This window comes from Molothrus ater, chromosome 11 (genome assembly GCF_012460135.2).
Source record: "Molothrus ater isolate BHLD 08-10-18 breed brown headed cowbird chromosome 11, BPBGC_Mater_1.1, whole genome shotgun sequence".
NCBI lineage: Eukaryota > Metazoa > Chordata > Aves > Passeriformes > Icteridae > Molothrus > Molothrus ater.
Genome location: NC_050488.2, coordinates 4,365,889 through 4,392,127, shown reverse-complemented (window position 1 = coordinate 4,392,127; position 26,239 = coordinate 4,365,889). Strand labels below are relative to the sequence as shown.

The following is a 26,239-nucleotide window of genomic DNA, read 5'->3' as shown; positions in this document are numbered from 1 at the left end:
CAATTTTCTCTTCAGACTAGAACAGATCACTCTCTCCCTTAGTGCTTTGCTTTATTATTTTTGTGATTCTTTCTCCAGAGATGTGGGTTTCAACCTGCAGCCGGAAAGTATTCCCAAAGTGCTATTTTACTATTTATTTTCATCCAACTTCCTATTACTGTGGCAACATGCACTTTGAATTTCATTAGTTTTATGCATTTAAGTTCTCTTTTTAAACCTTTATAAGGTCAGACCCTGCTTGGGTAAACCAACAATGTATTAAATTTGAGGTTCTGAGTAATACTTTTCCTTAAACAGCTGTAGATCACAGGTAGTGAGGGCATTAGGGCTTCTGCTTTTTCAAGAAATATTTGTGGGTGTTACTGATAAGCACATGGACCAAATTATTTGGTAATTAGATAAGTATCTTCCATCATAGATTCATTCTTGTGCACTTGTGACCCATCAGCAGCACATTACAGGGTGCCTGCCCTGAAACCACATGGGAGGAGGGTGTGCAGGCTGTCATGCTGTGCACTGCAGCACAACAGCTCAAAGCTCTTGCACCTGGAGCTGCTCCAGAGCTCCTTGGGATGGCCAGGAGCATCCCTCAGCACTGTGGGGTGCTGAGCATCTTACACAGGCTATGGGACTGCGGGACTGCTGCAGAACCAGCAGTGGGTGCCATGCCAACCTCAGGGTTGCTCCTTGTAAGTAGCTCTGGTTTCACAGGGAGGTTTCATCACCCTGTCCTGGTGACCAGAGTCATCCCAGCTGGCTTTTTTTGCCCAGCCAAGACTCACATCACCCAGAAGAGGGTTCAGCTGAGGGCAGCTAGCCCACAAAATCCCTGTTGTGTTTGCCACTTCAGTGCTGGTTACTAAAGGGGAAGCCCATGTGCTCTCCCTTGATTTCCCACTGCTGTGGCCCCTGGGAAACAAGCCCTTAGCTGCTTTCACCAGTGACGTGCATGGTTTTGCCTGACAGGTGAGGAAGTAAAAGTAGTTCTCCTGCCTCCCTTAGGCTTCTGGAGGGGTTTTCCTTTAATAAATAGGCTCTTTGCAGGCTTCTGGTCTCACAGCCACTCGTGAAAGTAGGCTGTGAGAAGCCAGTTTAGTGCGTGTTGGTCGTGTCCCTGTAGGCTGCAAGGCAGAGTCACGGCTGCCTCTTCCAGTGGGTTTGTGCTGGAGAAGCGCTGGGAGCCCTGGCTGGCAGGAGGCTGAGCTTCTCAAACTTCTCACGCACGTTTTTATGTGCAACTTTCTGACTAAAGTTCAACTCAGAATACACCGAGTAATTCAATTGCATCTCTGCCGCTGGGTTATATAAGAGAAAGCTGAAATCGCGCCTCGTTTCGTAAGGTAACATGTATCCTTCTGCTGATCTGAGCAATTTCATGGTTTGCAGTGGGGTTTTGCTATCCCTTCTTGGCTGAGCTGGGATTTTGAGGGGGAGAGGGTGCTGTAGCAGTTTTCTACATTAACTGACATACAAATGTTTGAAACCTGGGCTTATTTTGTATGTTTTGATGGTGTTTCAGCACGCTGAGGAGACCGGAGCAGCTGGAGCAGGCCGGGGGCCAGCGGTCAGCATCGCCCTCCCTCGCACAGACTGCAGGCAGCTCCCAGAGCCCCCGGGAGATGCGGGGCCGGGGCCAGCCTGCAGCGGCGGCAGAAGGGCCGCGGAGGACGCTGCAGGTGGACGCCAGGAGCCAGGGCTCGGGGAGGTCTCCCTCGGTGTCACCGGAGCGGGGCAGCACCCCCACCTCTCCCTACTCCGTCCCGCAGATCGCCCCCCTCCCCAGCAGCACCCTCTGCCCCATCTGCAAGACAACAGAGCTCACCTCCTCCCCCGGCCAGCCTAACTTCAATGCCTGCACTCAGTGTCACAGCAAGGTCTGCAACCAGTGTGGCTTCAACCCCAACCCGCACCTCACCCAGGTAACGCCTCCTCTTCCTCATGCAGCCTCCTGGCTGCTTCGGGTGGGTTCTTGCTTTCTCCAAGCACAGAAGTTGCACCTTTGCTTTTAGCAGCTACTAAGCATTCACCAGGAGCAAAGGTTCTGCTGGTAATAAGGGAATAGTTGTGATAATGTGAGCTTCGATGAAATGGGGCAGATAAATTAGTTGAAGGGGGTTGGTAGATTACCAGGGCTCAGTCTCTGTTGAGACCCCAAAACAGGCTGAATTCTCCATTGTCAAAATTGTCCCGGAGTCAGAGGACTCCACAGCAAGGAGGGGAGCAGGGGGCTGCACTCCAGGCTGAGGTGAGGAGTGTCTCAGCCCCTGACTCACAGCAGGTTCTGGTGGGTTCCAGCAGCCTCACGCTCGGCGCAGGGAGGGAAGCGCCAGGAGTCGTGCACAACACGCGGCAGGGCCGGGGGAGGAGCGCTCCCACCGTGGGATGTGTGAGATGGATGCTCTGGGCTCTGGGGGCGGATCCGGCTGCGGTGCCGGAGGTGGGTGCTGGGGCTGGCTGAGGTGAGGGGCTCCCTGTGCCAATCTCTCAGGTCGCAGATCTCCACACAGGGTGGGAAGTGACTGGATGGTTTTTTCAGCTGTTAAGAGCCAAACCACAGGGGTTTCTGATCTTAAAACAGAAACTTAAAGCTGCACTTTGAAAAGCAACTGTGCCACTCCAGTGCTTGATAAGACAGGATTTAGGCACTGAAGCCCCCTGGATGCCCAGGATTTACTGCTAGTAGCCATTTTGTACAGTGCTTGCTCCTGATGCTAGACACAGCAGTGTCTAAACATCCTTGTTTGAGGAACTCCTGCCTTGCAGTCCTTTATCCAGATGGAGAAATCATAGAGTTATGGAATGGTTTGTTTTGGAAGGGACCTTGAAGATCATGCAGTTCCAGCCTGCTCCCATGAGCAGGGATACCTTCCACTAGACCAGGTTACTCCAAACTCCATCCAGCCTGGCATTGAACACTTCCAGGGATGTGACATTCACAGCTTCCTTGGGCAACCTTTTCAAGTGCATCACTATGCTGATAGTAAAGAATTTTTTCCTTTTATCTAGTCTAACATACTGTCTTTGAATTTGAACCCATTCCACCCTGTCCTGTCACGACATGCCCTTGTAAATAGTCTTGCCCCATGAAGGAGATACCCCTGCTATAATGATGCATAATTAGCTGGTTCCTGATATTACTTCACAGGTATTTACCTCTGCAAAGGTCTGAATAAGGTCTCAGATCTTAATAAAGAGCCCTGAGGTGGAAATTCAGGCTTCTGCAAAGAAATTCCATGGGCTGCTTTCCTGTTTTGCTTATAAGTTTCATCTTTAATTAGATTTGCCGAACATTATTTGGTGTCCAAGCATTGCCTTGAAAGTTGTCCAGTTTCTCTGAACAGTATCAGTTAACAAGGAAATAACAAAATAAAAATGCAACGGTTTCTCAGTCTCTGGTCTTGTCTCTTCTGCTTTGCCCCAAGAGTTTACCCACAGTGGGCTCTACCCTGAGTCTCTCTTGCAGATGCCAATGCTAAAATATGTCTGTGCACAGAGACTTTGCTTAGCTGCTCTAGGCCATTTTGCTCTTGGCATCTCTAGGTCTCTGTGCCCTCAGAAATGTGTTTGACTGCAGAGCATTTTAAAACCTCAAATAAAAAGAAATTGGACCTGAAATGGAAAAAGAGGTTGTTTTTTTGGTCTGTCCTGAGTTTAATATGCATTTCAGCAGCAAGCAACCTTATGACTTGTAAGTAGGTCGCTGTGGGAGCTTGGGGATGAAAACAGTTGTCCAAGAGAAGTGTTTGCAGCTCATGTTAGCAGCCCGTGTGATGGGCTGGCTGGGGGAGCAGCAGTGGTTGCTGCCTTGTTGGAAGTGTGACTCATTTTCCTCAACATCATTCCTTGTGCTGCTACTCCAGAGTCACACAGAGAGGTGCCTGAGGCATCCTGGTGCTGTTACTGGGGGGTAGTGGAGGCAGCTGGAAGGGTACTCTCTATCTTGGTGGTGGGAGCTGGGTTGGGAAGGATCTCTGGAGGTTACCTGTTCCAACCTCTGCTCAAAGCAGCAAGCAGAGAAGGGATCTCAGGGCTGTACCCCATTGGGTCCTGGAATCTTCCAAGGGTGGTCATGCTGGGCCCAGCTGCTCCACTGCCTTCTCTCACAGGGAAAACATGCACACAGTCTGGTCCCTCCAACCCAGCAGGTGCTGCAGGATGGCTGCACAGCATTGCTCATGAGGTGTTGTGTTCTCTATTTGCATTTCTTTATGAATCTACTTTCGTGTGTATAGTTGGTACTGCCACTTTGTGCTGCAGTAGATATGAATTTGTGACTTCTTTCTGCTTTCAAGGCTCTCTAGCAGGATTAAATCATCAAAAATACCACATTTTCTAAGAAAATCAAACCCAAGAAAACCAAAATTGTGTTTTGCTTGGTACATCCTCTCCTGTGCAATCTGTTGAACTGCCAGAAACCACTGGCATGGTGAGGGAGGAGCCGCAGGGCTGGTTTGGCATAATGATCTCTCAAACCTTTTTGAGAGCTGGGGTATAAATCTTGTATAAACACTTTGTTTTCATTAGTCTTTTACTTGTATATATATCCATAGCATAAAATAGCTTTTCGTAATATATATTTAAAGAAAATAATAGACTTAGTGTGTGAGCTGTAATCCATCAAGCCCTGTCTTGCCACTTTCAACTCCAAGAGCAGATTTTTCAGAGGAGGGTTGACGGCAACACCTTCACTTTGTACTTCAGTAATACCTTCTCCTCAGAGGCACATAATTCCCTTTGAAATACTATTTTTCTTTGGCTGTTATTTTATTCCTTTTTGTTTGGCTTGATGATCATTTTATCTTAAAAGCAAGTAATGAATTTCTGTGCTGACGAAGCAATCAGCTTCTGTGGCATCTTGAGTTGATCACTTGCTGAGAAAAACAAAATCTCTTTTTGGGTTTTTATTTCACTGTCTGTTTATTCCTTTGAACAGCAGCTCATTCTTGTTTCACAAGACTGGGCAAACAGAAGTTCCTGTCTGCTGCTGGTGTCACTCATATTTTACATGTAGATAATTATATTGTTCCCTCTGTTCATCCTGTGCCCTGAAATAGCTGCTGTCATCGTTTTCAATTTGGTCGTGTGCTGGTGGGCTGCTTTCCTTGTTCATTCACTTATTCCTGAAGGTCAGTGCTCTTGCCACAGACAGTTATTTTAAGCAAGGAAAGGGAATTATCAAGCAGGGAGCAATGGTGGCACCATTAAAGACAACAAGTTTTAAAATAACGTGCTAAAATCTAGCAGTTTGTTTCCAGTCCTGTGCAGAAAATAGGTTTTTGAATGGAGATGTGTTAAGTGCAACATTGCAGCTTTCACATTCTAGTATGTTTTTAATTTCTCATTAAAACTTTTTTTCTACTTTTCCTCTGTGTTGTCTCTGAGGGTGTTTTTGGACAGCTTGTTCTGCAGGACCATACCAGTGATGCTGTCATCTCCTCCAGGGGGAATAGCTCAGTTTCAAACCAGTACAATAGGTTTAGAAAATCCTCTTTTTATACATCTTTCACTTTGTTCTGCTGCTCCTGTGGCTTTCGCCTGACTGATCCAGCAGCATGTTCATCTGATTGGATTTGCTCTGTTTGGTATCATAAGGAGTAACCTGCAGGCATCCTTTCTGCTTCTCTGGGGTTTTGAAGTGCTACTGCACATTGCTAATTTGATAAATTAATTTCTTCTTCAGTCTTCTCTTAAAATTTGTTGCGTTTCTTTTAATTTGTTTTCTCACCATCCTAAGCGCTAAACCAAAAACACGAGGAACTTGAGTTTGATTTTAATCAAGAGCAGCAGCACAGCATTAAAACGTGTGCTTTAGTTAGAGCTGAAATGAAACTCAAAATGCCTGACTGCCTAATAGGTCTGCTTTGAACCACTTGGGATTACAGGAAACCTTTCTTGTCTGCCTTACATTTCTATTGTGCCTTTTTCAATTTGAAGTAGTGTTTATTAGAGGCAGTTTCATAAATATTCAGATGCACCTCCCTGAATAAAAGGAACATGTTTATACATGTGTGTTCTTTACCAAATTACTTTCTTTTTGAAGGCCCTGCTTTTGTCCCCGAGCTGTTTTGATTATATTTGCTGTATTTGTGCCCGTATTTATGACTTATAATTGTTAAACTTCAGTTCTGCCCCACGTTTTTAGCTCCACTTAGGGAGATTGAAGAAGTTCTTTGTACTTTTTATGCTATGAATATAATGAATTATGAAATATTTAAAATATTTGAGAGCAAATCTGTTCCCTGCATGCTCTGTGCCATGTAAGCTCATCACAAACCTTTGGTCACGGACCTTCAGCAAGCTAAACGTAAAAAGTCTTAAAGAGAATTAAAAACTTGCTGGTTGGTTTCCCAACAGTGGTCAGGGTTATTTGACAGGGGAAGAAAATTCTCAGCACCTCTTGAGTTATCTGTAGCAAGAGGAGGTAGCCACAAAAATAATTTAAAGTTTTTAAGTAAATGTTTAAATTGTATTAATGGAAAATAGACCATCAGCTGAGGAGATGAGACTGAAATAATGTGAACATTGTGTAGGGCTGTGTTTATCCTGTCATAACCTCACAGCAGATGGTTTTCTGCTCAGTAGTATTAAGAAAATTTGGGTAAAGTGGAAAAAAGAAGTTGGGGGAAGCTGAAGGGTGACACAATGCAGAGCATCTTTGGTGGGAGGAGTGGGGCTTGTTGGCACTGGAGGAATGTTTGTGATCCAAAGCCTTTTCCAACCTGGCTGTACTGTCAAGAGTGGTGCCTGCCCACAGCATCGCCTCAGTCATTTCGCAGTGACTGAAAAACCTCAAATATTGAAATTGTGAAGCTCTTCTTACACTGCTTTCAAAGGACCCCATTTCTCATTTGGTTCATTGTCCCAGTTTCACATATTGCACCATGTTGGTCCAGTTTTCAGTAAAACCCAGCATATTTGTGAGTTAGGGGCCCAATCTATCTTACTTACCCTGCAGGAGGCTTTGGCTTGACTAGTGACCACTGGTTCAGAAACCCTGCAAGGCAAGGGCTGTGCTTAGCAGGCCAGAGGGGTTATCAGTTCTACATTAAACCAATGTTTGTTATTAATGGCAGTGAATCCCCATCTCTTCCTCTCATCCCCATCTCTCCTCTCCTGCCTGTCATTCATTCAACATCCAAACATTCACAGGTCTCTGATGCTGTGCAAGTGTGGGTAGAATCCCTGTTGGCATCAGTGCTTTCACCCAGGGCTGAGCACTGAAGGACTGGATGGAAACAGGGATCTACTTTCTGATAGATAATTAAACATGAGTATTGTGAGAAATTTGATCTCCCTTGTTTCTCCCTGCCTTTTCAAGCAACCAAAGTGTTCTTCACCTCTTTGGATCTTTATTGAAAAGCCATGGGGCCATGTTGGCGTGACATTTCCTAAATTTCTGAGTTTCCTCTGGGTGCATCCACTCCATGTTGGATGTAGCTCTTTGCAACGGGAGGAATGGCAGAGGATAAAATGTGACAGTGATAATACATTTACACAGTCTCTTCTCTAGCTGAACAAGGCAAAGCCAAAAGGTTTTTCTCCTGCCCTTGGGACCTCAGCAAGTGTTTGTTTTCCTGGCCATGAAGCACCTCCAGCCTCAGCCATTGGCACATGTGTGGTCCTGCATCTCCTGCATGTCCTGCACCTGTATTATTGTGCTCATGGATAAACACAAGGTTCTGTTTAGAGGTTATAGTTCCTGCTCATTTTAAAGAATAGGTGTTGAGTCTGAAAAATAAATGTTTCTCTGGTCTAGCATCCCTTGGGGCATTTCACACTGGTGTCATGCTTGTGGTGTCTGTGGGTAGCTGGGGAGGTGGGGCTGGTTCTGTCAGCAGTTGTCCTTCCTTGTGTTCACCTGTCAGCAAGTTCAGAGGTGTGTTTTTTTCTCCTGTGATCAGATCAAGCCCCTGGACACCCTTGGGCAAGCAGTGTTTTTGTTCTGCTGTGGTATTAGACAGCTTTTTGTGTATGTATGTGGTAGGTTGTACCCTATTTTCAGCCAGACCCCTGTGTTGCTGAGTCAAGTTGCCCATTTTAGAATGATTTGTCTTTTGAGATCATCCTCCTTCACCATATAGCTGTAAAAATAAATCTGTCGTTGGCATTACGTTGCAGATCTGGGAGAAATTTTCCATTGGATCCTGCTGTGCAATAGGAGCGAGATGTGTGTTTATTCCAGTTTTTTCTTTGTTTTTAGTAGAGCTTCAGCCAGCAGTGACCTGCATGGACGGTGGGTGATGCTGTTTGCAGGAGCTGGGGCTTGGCATGCCTGCTACCTCCTCCTAAGGATACAGCAATTTGGGCTGCAGCTGCCTGGGCAGGGATGCTTGGCCTCATCTGCTGCCACAGGGCTGCTCCATCCCAGTGTCTGAGGTCAGCATCTGCCCCATGGGCAGGTGGGACCAGTGCTTTCTGCCCTACAGCTCTCCTCAAGAGCACCCTGTGAGCTGGGCACTAAAAATCTGCTCTTTGTGGCTGCACAGAATATTCTGTGGATTTTTTAATGGTGAGAAAATATTGATAGGAACATGAGATTTATCACCCTGAACTAACAGGTTGTATGTGTATGCATATTTGCCATGTTTTAGTCCTTCCTCACCGTTGCCCTTCACCTCTTAATCCCTTTATCCCTACACCAGGTGTTCCATCATGTATCTGCAGCATTGCAGTGAAGGATGTGTCTGTTATCCCTTGGTGGACTTTAATTTTTTAATGAGGTGATTAACACTGAATGAAGCAACTCAAATGGAGCTGGAGAGTAGCACACTTGCTCTTGCTGAGCCTTTCTACTTAAAATTGGCTTATTTGCCTTTTTGGCCCCTGCTGCAGCCCGAGCAGGAGCCATTCACAATGACGTGCGACTCATCTCTTTGACAGATCACCATTTAAGTTAGAGCCCATGAAAAGAAAAAGCTCATGAGTAATTCTGCTGTTTCTCCCAATGTGCCGCCTTTTGCTGTGCTCTGCGTGGATGATTCAAATAATGCAAAATTCTCTGGCAGAAAATGTCAAAGAAGATCTCTGCTAAACGCTTGCTGGTGACTGAGGGGGCTGGTGCTGCCCAGGGTGGGTCCTCTCCGCTCACGGCAGGTTCGGCTGAGCCGCGGGGACACAGCAGGGGCTGTGGTGACATGTTAAAATTGTTCGGAGGGCACGGGAGAGCGTGGCTTCCCGCAGGCTGGGGCGATGCTGCGGTGCAGAGGGGTAATTAAAACAACTGCGAGTGAAGAGGAGCCCTCCCGAGGGATGGGAAGCGGCCTCCTTTCCGCCGCTCGCTAAATGCCGAGCCCGGCGAGCCGCTCGGGCTGAGCGCCGCCGCCCCGCGCCCTCCTTCCCTCGGTACATTAAGTTACAACAAGCTGTTTGCTTGGATGAGACATGGTTTTCCTCTGGCTTCCAACTCCCAGATCACTTCATCATTAAGAAGAAAAGCCAGCTGAGAATCGGAAGCGGCTGTCAAGCTTTCCATAGTGGAGCAGGGTACCGAGTCAGCGGCTCCCTGTCTCTTTGAGAGCTCTGCTGTGGCAGCTTCGTGCTTTCCCTCCCTGCCCCTGAACATCCCCGGGCAGAGGGATAAGATCCCTTACAGCCCGTGGTGGTGGATGGGGATATTTTGCTCGCACGGGTGCTGCTCCAGGTTTTCCTACCGGTCGAGAGTGTGAATTCTCTCAGTGTTTGAGTCGCTCAGCTCCCTCTTGGTGCACTCGCTGCAGCCCCGAGAGCAGGAGCTGCGCAGGGCTGTGCAGCCCTCGCCTGTGCGCTCCGGTCTGTGATGTGTGTTTGCTGCCGGAACGCTGCGCTGCCTCGGGGAGCGCTTAGGAGGAAACTTCAAGAGCTTTCAGTGCTTTGATGGGGATTGAGTTAATCCTAGCTGAATTCATTCCTATTTACGGTCTTTCTACAAGCTGCAGAGAGCAGGGTGGTTGTAACGGAGGGTGTCAGGCACTTTAGCACCCACTCTGCACCCCCCCCACGGCGCTGTCCCAGGTCTGCATCTTTGGTGCAGCAAGAGGTGCCCAGTGGGAGAATCCCAGCACAGGAGATGTTGTGACGTGGCTTTTCCCACCTTGAATTATAGTGACATACAAGGTCTCTCTGGTGCTTAAAGACAGAGGTGGTGGCATCTTGTCAGTGTCTCTTGTAACCTGAATTTAGCTGATCACCAGTGCTATTTTTAGAGCTGTGTGGGCTCCCACCACAATGAACCACCTTGCTTCTTCCTGGTCCTGTCTCTTGGCCATGGTCACATTTAGATGCTAAAAAGGGATTTACATAGTGTGGTGGGCTGAAAAGCCTCAGAGATTTCTGAAAGCAGTCCTATGTATGCAGTGAGGTGTTTGTGGAACAGCAGTTCATGCCTGCAGAGGTATTTCTCACCATCTTAATTCAAGCCTTGCTCCCAGACCTCACCCTCCTGCCATACCCAGCTTTTTTCAGAGATATGATATGCAGCTGTGCTCCTGGACAGCCCAGATCTGAGGATGGTGGTGACAGACTATGGTGCTGACAGACTATGAAAACTGACTATTTTAACTCTGATTTAAATGGTGTTTTATCTCAGCTACAAACCTTTTGATCAAGGACAGCCGAAGGGGGGATATTTCCATTCTGGAGTCAGTTTATGTTGTAAATAGACTGTGCCGGTGGCATGGCTTTCTCCTTTGAGTAAATCAAAGCCAAATTGTTAGAATGGCTCTGGAAATCCAGAGAGCAAAATGTGATCTTAATGGAATGGGAGTAGACTATGCAGCAGGCTGGTGAGATTTAAGGTTTGTCAGAAGGAGTTAAGGCATGTATGTAACACAGTACTACACCAGCTATAATTTGTTTTTGAAGACTGAAGAACAACAAGTGTGTCCCTCCCCTTCCTCTCTTGCTCCCTGCCCTGCCCACTTTGATGCGCATCTCCTGTATCTTAATCAAGCCCAGCTGTTTGTGCAGCAGCATTGCAAAAAACCTTCAGGATGAGAAGTTTTTACATTGACTTTTTACTCCCTCCCCAGCTCCTTTGCCACCCCATTGCTATATCCAAGCTGAGGGGGCAAACTGGTCAGACCCTCAAGTTGGAGACCTCCATGGAAGAGAGACCTGAGCAGCAGACAGGAGAGACGTGCCCACCAGTCTTACAGAGAGGAAGTTCTGGTACCCTCCTCCCTCCAGCCACCCTCTCCCCTTTCTGATGAGCACAGCCCAGTATTCCCATTAGACGGAAGCAGAAGCACAAACACTCGGGCTCATCTGTTCAGCAAAGCCCAGATTATTCTGAATCATCCAACGTCCTTATCAGAGCGCTCCAGCCGGCGCTTGCATCAGTCACAGCGCGGCTGCCGGAGTCGCAGGCAGTGCTCTGCCCCTTTTAATTGCCACAAGCCAGCAGCTATTTGAAGCCCTGTCCCCAAAGAGCAAACGAGCTTGTCACTGCTCGTAGCTCAGCTCTGCAGGAATCGCAGGATCAGCAAGCGTTCCCCATTAAAAACCTGCTAAGGATGCAAACATATAGGGCTGCACGTGTAGTGCAGCAACCAGCTGGGTGGGATGGAGTGGGGCACTGCTGGGCTTGGACCTAGGAGTGGGAGCTCCCCTTGGGGTTTTAGTTTTGGGGTTTTTTCCCCTCTAATTTCAGAATATCCTAGAAGCTCTAAAGGGCATGTCCCTGTGACTCCTTGAATACGAGGTTCCTCCAAAAACAGCTTTGTCATGGCTCTGAGCTGCTCAGTGGTTCTGTTCAGACCTTCCTGTTCTCTCAGGTATACCATGTTGCCCTTCCTCCCCACAAGACATCCCATGCCTGTCCTGATCTCCTGGAAGGCACTGCTTGCTGCCCTTTCCCGCTGAGAACCTCTGTTTTCAGTATGATGCCCACTAGATAAAATACCAGGTCTAGTGGAGAGGTTTGGCTAAAAACTAGTGGTCTGTGTTAAAATTACTCTGGGGCCCTGAGAAAGAGTTGAATTACCTGTCTTTCTGGATTCCTCTGAAATAAGGAGCATACTTATTGGAGGCCTGTCCTTGGGTTCACCTGCCTCTGTTTTGCCTACATACTCTATGTATTGCAAAACCTTTCAAGCTTTGAGAAAAGCAAATACTCTCAGTATTTGATGGAGCACAGTATATTAGTGCAAGACCAACAGTTCTGGGATTCATCCCAAAAGGTGAAGCCCAGTTAAAGTGAGCCCTTGTACCCCATGCATGGTGCTGTCATCTTCTCCTCAGCAACCTGCTCAAGGGACCTTTGGCAGACTGGGACATGAATCCTGACTTTTTCTTGGAGTACCAAGTCAGTATTGAGATGCTGGCCCAGGCCAGCTAATGCCCTGAAATTTATTTTTACACACTCTACCTTATGTTGTGACCTGCCATATTAATTTTCCAACTGATATGATTGTGGCTTTCAAATTGGAGAGTGCTTTGAGAACTATCCCCAAACAGGCATGCTGCTGCTGCCATCTGTCTTTGAGCTGCTTCTGGGATCCCACTACTTGCTCTCAGTAGACAATTGTTACTGCTTTATTGAATTAGGAAGGATTAAAAAAAATCCAGCAACTTCCAAAATATAACTAATTTCAGGTGCTAAGTCCCTTTTGAAACCAGGGAGAAATGTTGGAATAATAATGCTTTATGCAGATCCTGGATGTAAGGTTTTTGCAATTCTGCCCAAAAAAGTCTCATGATCTGATGGTTTTGAATGACATGTCATTTGGAGAGCTCTGAAGAGCTCCACTGCACTGAGGGATCTCCAACCAAGAGCCAAAATTGGGCAATGTCACTCTTACAGTAAAAACTGAAAGCTTCTGTGCCCTTCCTAATGATTTTGGCCAGCTCAAGCTCTTACCCTAGGTCACCCTTCTTCTCCATCCAATGCCTTTTCCCATGTCTTCCAGCTGCAGGCACTTGTCCAGTGCCATCCAGCCTGCATCCTGCTGGGAAGCAAAGATCTTGGCATGGCAGGAGCCTCTCCCTGCAGGAGTAGATCACTGTGCACCAAAGAGCAGCATCCCCATGGACCGCGTGCTGTGCCGCATCCCAACGCCTGCTGCACCCCGTGCTTCAGACCTGCTCCTCCTTTTCTTTCTCTGCAGTGTGCCAGGAGTCAGCCCACGCCAACAGACAAGGCTGTGGGCAGATAAAAGCTTATGGGAAGGTGGTGTTTATTTGGATATCAAATGTTTTTCCCTCCTGGTGCGTGGATCCTGCTGCTTCCTGCTTGCTGGCCAATCCATGCCTTCTCTGCCCGGTTTGAGGCGGTTTGGGGTTGATTGCTTTCAGTCAGCCTGGCTCCCACTGTTCAGCTGGGTATTTTGATGCATGATACTTGAAAATCAGAGGCAAGATCTCTCCAGCTGAACCCTGGAAAGTGAGGGGAGCTGTGGTCACTGCTGCTATCTCACCTGCATAAAATGAACCCTGTGGGTCATCAGAGTCAGTCCCGTGGTGATTACACCTGGCTTTACAGCCAGGGCATGACAACAAGTTTTAGTGTTTCTCTTCAGAAGGGGTTTCTGATTGGCATTGGAGCAAATCAAAGCGGGGTGAAATCAGCTTGAACCGTGCAGTTTGCTCCTCTGTAGTTTTCTTGCTGTCTGGATGGACATGGAGCACTGCAGCTGGCACTGCCTGTGTGCTGCTTGTTGGAGATCTTTCAAAGGAAAGCTAAGGAGCCCTAGAAGAGCATTTGCTTCTGCAATATTTTTGGTGTTTTACCTGAGTGATTTCTATTGCAGTGCTTTTCTCTTTTGTAGCAGTTTGTAGTCTTGCAGTTGAGTACTTGACCCTTTATTTGAGCTGAACTAAACTGGCTTTTGTTGTAAGCTTGCCCAGGGTTTTCAGTTGTGCTGAGGTGTCCTAAGCAGGTTACTCTATGGTAATCCTGTGGACCCCCATTCAGGAAGGCTGCAGAAAGCTCCTGAATGGGGTCACTTCAAATTTTGGCTTGGGTTGTGACAGAAAAGACAATCTTTCAAGTAACAGGATTCTTTTTCATTAAGAGTTTATTCACCTTTCTGGTGTGTTGGTTTAGATCTCCACGGCAATGCTGACCTCAGCTCAGCAAGCAAAATATCATAGACTAGAATCCCAGAATGGTTTGGGTTGGAAGGGGCCCTAAAGCTCATCTCATTCCAGTTCCTGCTGTGGGCAGGGATGCCTTCCACTAAACCAGGTAATTCCAAGCTCCATCCAACCTGGCTTTGAACATGTCCAAGGATGGGAAGTTCACAACTTGCCCAGTCATCCTGTTTCAGTGCCTCAGCACCCTCACAGTAATTAATTTCTTCCCAATATCCTCTCTATTCTTGCCCTCTTGTCAGTGTGAAGCTGTTCCCGGTTTTTCTGTCCTTGTAAAAGGTTCCTCTCTGGCTCTCTTGTAGCCTCTTCAGGTACTAGAAGGGGCTCTAGGGGCCCCTAGAGTCTTCTCTTTCTAGGCTGAACAACTCCAACTCTCATCAAATCATTATTTGAATGACCAGTTTTAATCTTGCTTTGCAACTAGCTTTTATTTTTTTTGATGACAGGGTGATTGCTCTTGTAGACTGGCTGTCAGCGAAGTAGCCCCTTCTTCAAGGCTAAATAATAGCTATAAAAACCCAATTAAATTGATGTGGATTTACAGGTATCTATGCAAACTAATTGTTTGCAGAATCTTGTGTAAATTTTATTTAGTAGATGATGACTTATGTGATTATGCCAGGTGTATTTGGATGTCCAGGTATATTTGGACTGGGAAAGGAGTTCCAACACAAAAAACCTAATGTAATTTATTTAAATTAGGTCACTAGTGACTGGACAAGCTATTTCTGGGAAGGGGTGCCCAGGCTGGTGGAAATCTACCCAGTGCCTCTCCTCTGCTTCTCAGAGAGTCATAAAGAGGCTCAAGGTTTGTGGTAAGGCCCTGAGCCCCGTGGGAAAGCCCCTTGCATTTGTCTGGGGTCACTGGAGCCAGGAGCTGGTGCCTGCCCCTCTGCCTGGTTCATTTCCCCTCTGCTGTGGGAAGGGAGCTGCCTGGGATGGCTTTGTCATGGGTTTAGGATTAACCCTCCTTCTGGACTCCTTCCAGGTTGCCTTCTCAGGACTCTCCTATCCAAGCATGGTAAGTTCTGGCTGGATGGGACCTTTCCTCCCCCTGGCAGTGCTCCTTCCTTCCCTTATCTCTTCCCTGGCACCCTGAGTGTTGTCCCTTGTGGCTGGCCCTGTGGGCCTCCATCCTCCAGCACTTCATCCTGCCCTGCCTCACTGCAGCTCTGCAGCTCATCACCATCATCTGATGCAATTCCTGGGGAAACCAGTACAACCCAGGAAGGGCTGTATGGGACACCCAGCCGTGTCCAGACCATCAACAGGAGGGGGTGTGTGCTGTGCCTGTCTCCTCCAAGGTGCACACCCATACTTTGTCCCTATTTCATTTGTTAATAATTGCATCCTCTCAGCAACAATAACCCAGATGAAGGTCTGGGCTGTCCAAAGGGTTTTGTGGAAGATCAAACCTGCCCTGGGCAGCCTATTGCTCCTTTCATCAGCATTTAGTACCCAGAAAGGTGTCTTGGGATCATGGCATCTGCTTGCATTTCTTTTGCTGCAGCCATAGATTTGTGTTTCACAGATTGTGTGGCTAGCTGGATTATAAATTATTCATGACAGGCAACTTATCGTGTTTATCTGGAATAATTGAGCAATTAAGTCTGTTTAGGTATGTAAAAAGATTGTGCAGTGGCTTGTCTATCTTCAGGCCCTAAATTCTGCAAGAGCATTTGTTACATATTTAATCCAGAATAACAACAACAAGAAAAAAAGAAAGGCAGAAGATACACTCTGCTTTGATGCACTGATCCACTATGATGTGTTCATTCACACAAGTTTTTCATTCCAGTGGCTTCACTCGTAAATACACACTAGCCCAGGATAAATTAGACTTAACTTGGCTCCTTCAGTCTGGAGAAGGTGTGAGACCATAACATCAGGTCTGCAACCCTGTCTCTGAAAACAGTTTGGGCTGTTTATGCCAGCACCAGAATTGTTTTTAGTGTTTAAAACCTTCCATCCTAGACACATGGGTCAGAGGATCACGCTCCTCTCTGCCCTCATCACTGCTGTGCTATACTCAGATGTTGATGCTGCCAAGGTGGTGCAAAGTTTGGGGGTGAAAGGACCTTTAAATATTCAACAGTGTTTAGTTTAGTCCCTGAGCTACAGCCATTATCTCCCATTGCTGTAGTTGTCCAGGAGGGTTCCCAAAGGAGCTGCAAGCTCATGAGCAAGGCTACAACAGGGACCACTCAGAGCTGAATAAATGTGAGCCATGCAATAAATGGATGATTTTATTCTGTGCTACTAATAGGAAACTGGGCTGCTTTTAAATTGATCTGTTACAAGTCTATTTACTGGGAGAGCCTGTGCTCTTTATAGCATTATAGCTGTGAATTGCATCGCTGCTGCACATGACACCCCAAGGAGCCCCGTGGCCTCATGTATTCCTCTTCTTTGGGCGGGAGGTACCAGGGAATGGAAAGTTTTGAGCTCCTCTGCTCCCTCCCAGGCTGCTATTTTAGTTCTGCAGGAGACAATGAGTGAGCAGGACCGGAGGCTCCTGTTACTCAGGACGTCCGTCCTTCGGCTGGCGGCAGGGCACGGGAGCAGCAGCAGAAAAAGGCAAAGCAAGCCATTAGGCTTTCCTCGGCCGAGAGGGCTCCCGTGGAAATCCTGCATTACGGAGCCAGAGGGACCCGGGGCTGCACTTAGAGCACCTCGGCGTGCAGAGCTCGGGAGGTTAAAGCCCGGGGTGAGCTCTCTGCCGTGCTCCCTGCCCGGCCCAGGGAGCAGCATCCTCCCAGCACGTACAGACGTCCAAATCTTTCATGCGCTCCTGCGGACGAGGAACAAAGGGTGTCTAAACAGGAGCTAGTGAGGCAGCAAATCGCACAAGAAACCTTCCCTAATGAACTGGAAGGACTTGTCCCTTTGCCTGGGGCGGCGGCACTGCCGGTTTGCTTAGCTAGGCAGCGCCTTGTTTGGCGGGGGACCCGCGCTCCGGGGGGAGCAGAGGAGCAGCGCTGGGTCTGGCGCTGGAAAGGTTTCCTCTGCCCATCTGCTTCTCTCTGCCAGCAAGGGCAAGCAGTGAAGGAGGGGATGCTCTCACTTCCTGAGGAGCTAGCCATGGGGGATGCTGCCGGGGAGCACCGTGCTGCCTATGACGGCGGATCGAGGTTAGTTGCAAAGCTGTTGGGCACGCAGTTATTTCCTTTGATTGTGTGCTTCATCCCCGTGTCCGTGCTTGCATGGTGCAGGGAAAGATGGACCAAGCAGCGAGATGCAGGTGCTGGAGGTTGTCTTTGAAACTGCAGAGCCTTGTGGGGGTCAGCACCTCCTGATGCCCTTTGGAGACAGGAGATGCACTCAAGTAGCCTGGGGTTGGTTCAGGGAGTGCTAACCAGAGAAAGGAAACTGTTTGAGAAGTGACTCATAGGATGAAATGCCACTGTCTTATTTCGCAGCTCGATTCTCTGGACAAACGCAGTTTCCCATCTGTTATTTGCAGAGAAGGAGATGAGTTTGGGGGTTGGTTCCTCTCACTCGCCAGCAAGCGAGCAAGTTGATTATTTTCTGGCAAGCATTAGCAGGATGATTACTGACGGCTCCAGTGGCTTCCCCTTCTGGGCAGGAGTGCCAAGGACTAGATTTTATTTATATTGAGATGTTTGAAGATAAAGATGAGCATAAGGTGGCCTTTTTGACAAGTGACTCGGTGCCTCTGTGACCAGTTCCCCTGTCAATTAAGTGCTGAAACAGTCCTAATTGCACATTTTCTCTGGAGCCCTGGATTCTCCTCAAACTGTGCTTTAGATTTGGACCAGGAAGCTTCAGCCCACGCTGCCTGCACGTTTGCATCCGCCTCCTCTCCACCTGGATGCAGGCGTGAATTCTGGTGATGTCTTGACATGCAGCCTGGCCCTGGGCACACAACAGCTCCTGCACCCTGGGTTGCTCATGGTCCTCCCAAAGCACCTCAGGAGACTCCCTCTCCTGGTGTTATCCGTGCCCCTCAGGTCAGACTCTGGCTGATACCCCACATCACAGCCTCCACGAGACGCTTTGCAGGCTCCTCTTTGCATTTGCATGTAGGCTGTGCACTGATCCAAACACCCAGGGCTCCTTTTCCTGCCCTCCACACTAGCTCCATGACAAACTGTCACTGTGCTGCTGTAGGAGAACTCAGAAACAGGATCATGGAATGGTTTGGCTTGGAGGGGACCTTCAAGATACCTTGTTCCAACCCCCTGCTATGGGCAGGGACACCTACTCAGGGACACCTACTAGATGAGATTGCTCAGGGCCCCATCCAACCTTTGCCTCAAACACTTCTAGAGAGAATTTAATGTTGCTATAAAACAAACCTAAAACTTCAGAAAAAGGTATATATTTGTCATGCACTCCAGTCTGGGATGTGAAACCTGATTCACATGGTACCTTTAGTTTTTTTCATGCATCAGCAGCTGCTCCAGGATTTGCTGAGCTTTCCCTGCTCTCCTGCAGCCATTCCCACCTCCTGCCTTCCCAGCAGTATCCCAGCTCCCCACAACTTGCTGTTCCCTCTGTTCTCTAGCCAAGGGCTGCCTCTAGCACTGCCTCTTCCCTTGGATCAGGATATTGTTTAATTGCAGAGTATGTATGTGGCTTTGGCAGAGCTCAGTGTGACAAGTAAAACACGAGACATGCCCCCCAGAGAGCTCCTCAGGAGTGGACCCGGCAGGCACGGATGGAAGGGACGTTTCGCTGACTGGCTGATTTTGTGAGACAACATTCTTCATGTGCAGGCAGAGCTGCTGAGCTGAAGACACTTAAGGACACTCTAGGCAGGGCACTGGCAGCTCTTGGGAGAGGCCAGGCTATTGCAGTGTTCCTCCAGGATAAACCAGTAGCAGCCATGAATGAAACCTGTCTCCATCCAGTCAGTGATCCTGCTGTTGAGCCTCTCTATTAGTCTGATTAGCACAGTACCTTCATTACCCAGTTCCAGCTGGGGTTATTTTTATACTCATACTGGTGCCTGCAAAAGGCAGAGGGAGCTGTGACCTTGGGGTGCATCTGCTGGAGGGTGGCTTCATCTAGGGAAGGGGCCCACTTGGGGCTCTTGGATTTGAAGAGCTGCTGCCAGAGGCGCCCTGTCGTGCTCTTCCCCCAAACATAGTTAGGGGCTTTTTTTCAGGATTTCAGTTTTGTAGAATTATTAAATACACATGTTTTCAGCAACTCAGAGAAAACCCACATTCCTTTTCTGTTCTGAATTCCCATGAACTTGGTTTCTGTTTTTTCAGCTCGTTGTACATCTCGTCTCATGCCAAAGGATGATTGTGGGTTGTATCTTCTGCTGAACAAAGCTTCTTTTCTCTGTCCTGTCCAAAATGGTCACCTTTGGGTGGGATTGATCATGCTGGACTCAAGATGACTTGGGACCTGTTCTTGCCAGTCTAAAATGATTGTTTAAAGCAGGTCAGATGGTCTGAGCCCAGTGCCTCCTCTGACATGGGGGTGTGTAGCTAGCAAGGTCAGTGGCTTTGGCTGCAGTGAGGTCTAAATGGGTAGAGCTGGTGAGGAACCATTCCATCTCAAATCTCCAAAGTCATAAATATGGTAATCTAAATATGGTCTCTCCATTTTGTTTTTTTTTTATTCTTCTGTAGTAGGATAACATCCTGGGTGACCTCCAAATGGTCCAAAATAACCAACCCTCAGCAAAGACAGAATTACTCTTAATTATAATCCAAAATTTTGGCGTGAAAATATCTTGGATGTTCAGTTATGATGTTTTTCTGCTTACAGTGCTCATTTTAAAGCTTCTGCCCACTGCAAAGGCTGAACTCTATACTCGAGATAGTTTTAGAGCTGGATTGTCTTACCACAGGGGAACAAAACAACCTGCACATAACCAGCACTCCCTCACATCTCCTGGTAACAAATACTGGGGATGGGCTATTTTCACATAGTCTCCTAAAATAGGTGGTGTTAGAATAACTGCAGAAGCCTTACAGACTCAAGCTATGTCTGTATCATTTCAGATCCTTTTTAAATGTGCACTTTTCTTGATGTTTTTCTAGATGATTTGGAAACCACAGTGCACAGGGATGGATCTTGGTCCCCTTATGTACCTGCTCAGCAGAGGGTCACAATCTAGCCCACCATGCCTGTAATTTTATACGTGTATGTGTATATAAATATTCAATTTATAATTCTTATCAATGTTTAAATCTGCACTGGGCAGAGCCAGCACATGCTGTGGATATTCCTGCTGCAATTTTTTAAAAGAAAACGCTGATTGGAAAGTTTTCATTCCTAACAGGATTTGCAAATGGTTGGTGCTCACAGGACAGCACTGAGGGGGGAGGCACATCTGGCAGCTGTGACCCAGCAAGCACTGCCACTTGCTGACCTACTCATGCATTGGGGAATAATAAGATTTGGAAGGGGGTTTTGAGGAATATTCTGGGGTGTTGGAGGGCTCTGTTGTGGAAAAGGTAAGGCTGGTGGTTGTAGGTGTGTTGGGAAATGCATGGAGGCTAGGGCAGGTCAGGTGTCAGATACAAACATTCCAAATGTCCATACAGATGGGATGGTTCAAGCTATCAAATCTTGTGAGACCAGAACGGGCATAAAATACCCTATAGATGAAAGGCCTGCAAGCTTTACCTCCCTGAGTCTTCTGCTGAGCCCAACAGCATGTGTATAATTTGCTTTAATGGTTAGAAACATCTGCTGTTAAAAGTGATGCTTAATATATTTGGCTTCAACTTCCAGTCATTAGTTCTTTTTATGCCTTTTTCTGCCTAATTAACAACCTTTTAGTACCTGATATTGTTTCCACTGAATGTGCTGCTATATCGTAATCAAGTCACTTCTTAATCTTCTCTTTGATAAACGAAAAAGATCAACCTCTTCAATTCTCTCATTTCAGACATTTTCTGCATCCCTGGAATCACTCTCACAGATCCGGCCCGTATCTCCCGCAGTGTTTTACTAATCTCCTTAAAATGTCGGTGTGGAACCGTGGAGGGCTCTGGAAGGAGTCCCTTGGTGCTGGAAGAGGAGGCTCAGCCACCTCCTCACTCTTGCTTCCAGCTCCAGGCTTCCTGCATGGATTGAGCACAGGTTTGCCAGGCAGTAGAGACTCATCTTCATCAATATTTAATATAAGGGCAGCTGGAACAAGATGATCTTTAAAGTCCCTTCCAACCAAAACCATTCTGATTCTGTTGTTTTACCAAACCCACTGTGTGTGAGTGGTGCTGCCCGTAGTGAAATGATGATACCTTGGCAGTGGTGAATTCTTGTTGCCCCCAGCTCAGCCAGGTAACCAGTCTGAAATCCATTTAGCATATTCACTATTCATATTCTATAGTGCTTTTTATTTTTGTCAACATGTCATACAATACTAGGTCAAAACACCTTTTGGACATCAAGGATATTGCTTCTGTGCATTACTAATATCAGATGTGCAGAGAATAAAATCAGGTTTGCTTTGCTGTGACCTATTTTTCCTAAACCCATGTTGATGGGCATATTTGTGTGTCCTTCAGTTCTCTGCACTTTCTGCCTTGGACAGATGTCTGTCTCTCTGTCCCCTGCAGGCCATACCTTTGCCTTCTTCAAGCACAAGACTCTTACAGCCTACTAAAATTTCCTCTTAAAAATGAACATCAGCACACAGCAGTTTTCTTAGTTCTCTTAGAGCTCTTGGATGTAAAATTATTCAGTTCTGCCAAATTTAAATATCTTCTGGTGCTGGTAGATGTTGTTGGATGTTCTTCTCGATTGCTAATAGGATGGAAATGCTTCATTCTCGTAATGAGTGTAATCCTTCTTGTTCCCAAATGTTCCAGGACAGTGATTACAGCATGTCCATCATATCTGTCTCATTAGCATCTCTTCCATCTCCACCCAGTGATGGACTCCCATCCTTTCCAGGAAGAGTCTGGGTGTAAATCTTTACTAATCCAACCCCTGAAACTTTTGATTTGGTGAAGAACTGGGCAAACAGGAGACAGAAATAGATGGAATGGGATTATTTGCATCACCATCCTCTAAATGCTTCAGATTCATCATGCAGGGGGAAGATGCCTAGAAAACAGTAGAGAGAAATGGGGGGAAAGAGTATGAAAACAATGATTTTTTTGTACTATTTCTTTATCACCCAGGCTTTTCCCTTCTCCTTTCTCCTCCTTGGGGGAAGGATCTTTGGCAAGATAACTCAGCCCTTCCTCTGCTATCTTCCCTGCAGCATCCTTTAAGTTGTCTTTGATCTGTGTAACCCACACTGGTGTGTCATCAGTTGCATCAGTGGAGGCCGGCCAGGCAATTTGTGATAATCCCAACTCAATTTACATTTCAAATGCTTGCTCTGGGAGCTCATGCCCCTCTGTATTTCCTGCAGCTTTCTCCTGCTCCCCAGGACAGATGTTCCACAGCAGTTCCTCACCAAGTCACCAAGGGCAATTGGATGCTCCTATCCCATCTAAAACACCCCCTGGCTTTTTCCTATCTGGGTGGTAGGTTCACTGTGAAAAGTGAGAAGATTACAATGATCCCATTGTTCTGCAGCCCTGAGCTGAGGAAGGTCCTGGTGGGCTTGTCCATGAGCCATACACAGCTCCTGTGCCCCAGGACCCAGGCACAGTGCCTCCCACTGCCTGGCTTTTCCTGGAGGAGCCTTGGCCAAGGGCAGAGTGGCGGCTCTGTGTGGCACACGGAGGGAGTGGAACTCCTCTTCCCCCAATTTCCTACCTCACTAAGGGTCTTGAAGTGCAGGTAAGGAGATTATGTGGAGAGGGAAGATTTGAATTTCTTGCATCCTAGGGACAAGAACCTGAATAGAAAGGATTGGTTCTCCCTTAATTTGAGCTGATGGGGATGGTGGGCAAAGCTGATGGGATTTTGGTAGACACTCTCTTGAAATAGAACTGTGGGAAAAAATTCCAGGGGGTGTGAAAGCAAAAATAACGCAAGAAATTCTGGATGTCAGAAGAGAGACAGCAAGACCCTAAGAAATTATAAAAACTGAAGTACTATTTTCAGGAACTAAATATAATGTGGCTCCTTTGGAACAGCTTGGAGAAACGACAATGTAGCACAAAATTGCTGGGGAAAATTGAGGCTGTTTTCCCTCAGCTCCAAGTGAAGGACTCAAGCGGAGGCTGGTGTAGAGAGTGGCGTGGGAGCTCAGCAAGTACAGGGAAGTCTGGGAAAAGCACAGAGCTGATGTGCAGCCAGGCTTGTAAGGTGATGGGGAGAGCTTTGCTGGAGGCAATGCCAAGCCTTGGCACCCAGCATGTGCTGGGCAGAGAGGGGAAGGAGTGCGGTGAGCAGGTGGAGGTTTCATCCACCCCCGTGAATTTGAACCCATCTTGCCTAGCTGATCTGAATTTCCTCAGTTTTAAAAGTTATTATTTGAAGGCTGGCCTTTATGAGAACCCTTCTGGGGAGGGGACTTGTAACAAGGGATTTAGGGCTTATCTGCCTCACCTCTCAAGGACTTGTCATTGTGTCCCATCATGAGACTTACAATAACACCCAACTGCATCTCTGCAGGCAGCTCCTGTGAGCAGAAAAAGGTTGAAATGTGCCTGTTTGTGTGATTGGAGTGTAGGGGGAAAAACCCTGTGGCCAGGTTATGAATCACCCATGCCTCCAACTGTAGGACCAAAAGGCCAAGCAGACCTGGAGCTGCGGGACCAGGCAGGGTGATTAATAGCTCTGCAGCAGGGATTAAGCTGAGCCTTAGAGGTGATCTGTAACACTGGAATGAAGAGATGGCTTCCAGAATGAAAGGCAGGAAAATGCACACCTCGTGCAGTGGGTGGAGGCCTGTGGGATGTGCAGCCTGCAGGGAGTGCAAGGGCCAGGAGCTGTTGGGGGCTGCCCCTGCTAGGCTCTGCATCTGCTTGTCCTGGGTGCTGCTCTGGTTTTTGGGAATGTTCTGGCCCTTTTTGCCACCTTAGTTGCTTGTCTTGGAGAAGTCTTTTGCAAGCAGACCTGGCCATCCTGCTGACTGTGCTGTATATTAATACTTGTGGAGCTGCTGAGCATCCTGGTGATTCCTCATACGGAAAGGCTCTACAGCCTCTTTAATTAACTTAATTTAGACATTAGTGTGTCACAGGGAACATCTCTCGTGGGGAAAGTCTTTCGTTTATCACCACTTAGCCAGGGAAGTGTTCTATTTTTCATTTACATGCAAAAGTTCATCATGGTGAGAGTGAAAATTAACCCTTTGCTCCCCAGCCTGCGCTTCCCTTCCTGGAAGTGCAGATGCATTGTGCAAGGAGCAGCACTCTCTGCACTCCCTTAGAGCATTCCAGAGCCAAATTTTGAGATGGAGTATCATAACCATTGCACTGATTCCAGAAAATCCATCTCTGCTAGCCCTAGGGAAGCACTGAGCATGGCACAGTGGTGTTTCCTCATTTGGCCTTGACTTCTCTCTTTGGTATCTCTGGTCACCAAGCAGGAGGGAGAAAATGGGCTTTGGGGAGTTGGTGGAGCTATGAGCCCTCGGAAAGGCCCCTCTTCCCCCAGGAGAGGCAGAGCCTCATGGCAAGCAGTCACTTCACAGCAGAAGCCTTGGAAGCAGACCAAGGCTAATTAAAGCTGGCGTTCACGCTGGCATGCTGTGCCGTGGGTACCTGTGACAGATGGGGGCTGCTTGCCCTGACTGCAAGGTACTGCTAGTGAAGAACATGGTACCAAAATGTCTTTCAGGGGCTGATGACTGGTTCCTGTGGCTATGTGGGGTCTATCTGGGGAGAGGTAAGGGTGTGCTGGGGCTACCTGCAGGCAGCTGTGCCTACCCATCACTCACTGCCCCTGTCCTCTCCTTGTCTCACAGGTGAAGGAATGGCTGTGCTTGAACTGCCAGATGCAGCGGGCGCTGGGGATGGACATGACCACCGCTCCTCGCTCCAAGAGCCAGCAGCAGCTGCACTCCCCTTCGCCGTCCCCCTCCCAGTCCCCAGCCAAGCACCCACAACCCCCGGCTGCAGATAAGACCCCGCCAGCCCCCCGCCCCCTGCCACAGGAGCAACCCAAACCTCAGCCCACAACGCCGCAGAGGGAACCGCACGGCCAAGGACAGCCGAAACCTCAGGAGGCCGCCAGGTCCTCCCCGCAGCATCAGGCCAGGGCCTCCCCGCAGCATCAGCAAGCCAAGCCTTCCCCCTCTGAGCAGAGAAAGACGCCAGGAGATGCGGGGGCAAAGCCTGCAGCCCCGGCCCCTGGGGCTGGAGCACCAGAGCAGCCCCAGGAGGGGCTCACAGGGAAGCTCTTTGGCTTCGGGGCATCCCTCCTGACCCAGGCCAGCACGCTCATGTCTGTCCAGCCAGAGGCCCCTGCTCCGAGCCAGCCGTCTCCTGGCAAAGTGCCTCCAAAAATTGTCTTCAGCGACGCCAGCAAAGAGGCTGGGCCCAAAGCCCCCGGGGCACAGGGCCGGGCCGGTGCCGCGGCGGCGGCGAAGCCGGGCAAGGCCGAGCAGGGTGTCAAGCCAAAGGAAGTGCCGAAAGCAAGGGTCTCGTGCCCCCTCTGCAAGGCTGAGATCAACGTGGGCTCCACTGAGCCCCCCAACTACAACACCTGCACCACCTGCCGGCAGCAGGTCTGCAACATGTGCGGCTTCAACCCCACGCCTCACCTCGTGGAGGTAAGGGCTGGTGGGGCAGGCGTCTTCTGATCCAAGGGTGTGTCCTCTCTCCTTGCTTAAAATGGAGAGAAGATGGGGTGCTTGCTTTCAAAGGTCTATAAAAAAGCCTTTAAGGAACTGCTGAAACTAATTTCCTCCTGGGGCAAGCTGCAGGGCTGGAGTCCATGGTCCTTCACCTCTTGGCAAAGACATGGGTTTCATGTGTCTACAGTGATTTTATGCAAGGAACAGAACAAGGCATGGCTATTGTTAAGGGCACCCCCAGCAGTGCCCCCTGTCCCCAAAGGTGTCCAAGGGTGAGGTCATGCAAGTGCCAGTCACCACTTAGTGTTCTCCTCCTCTTGCTGTGGAAGGAGGCCTTGGGCAGACTGGAGAGGAGGCCAGTGAGGGACGTTCTGCAGCTCCTGCATTCTCGAATGGTGAGGCTGCAAGGAAGATGATACAGGGGAAGAAAGTGCCAGGGCCTCAGCAAGAGGAGCCTGGGTGCAGCACAATAGAATGGGCTCTGCATGGGGTGGATGTGGGGATGCCCAGTGTTGTACGGAATGTGAATTGGATGGTGAA

At 48.2% G+C, this 26,239-nt stretch overlaps 1 protein-coding gene across 1 annotated transcript in view; it reads left to right on the top strand.

The window, feature by feature from the left end:
* The window catches only part of BSN (bassoon presynaptic cytomatrix protein), an 89,083-nt gene that overhangs the window by 20,240 nt on the left and 42,604 nt on the right, over window positions 1–26,239 (top strand). The window contains 2 exon segments of the mRNA XM_036391240.2: window positions 1,520–1,919; window positions 24,869–25,675. Of these exon segments, the coding sequence (XP_036247133.2) occupies window positions 1,520–1,919; window positions 24,869–25,675 (1,207 nt within the window).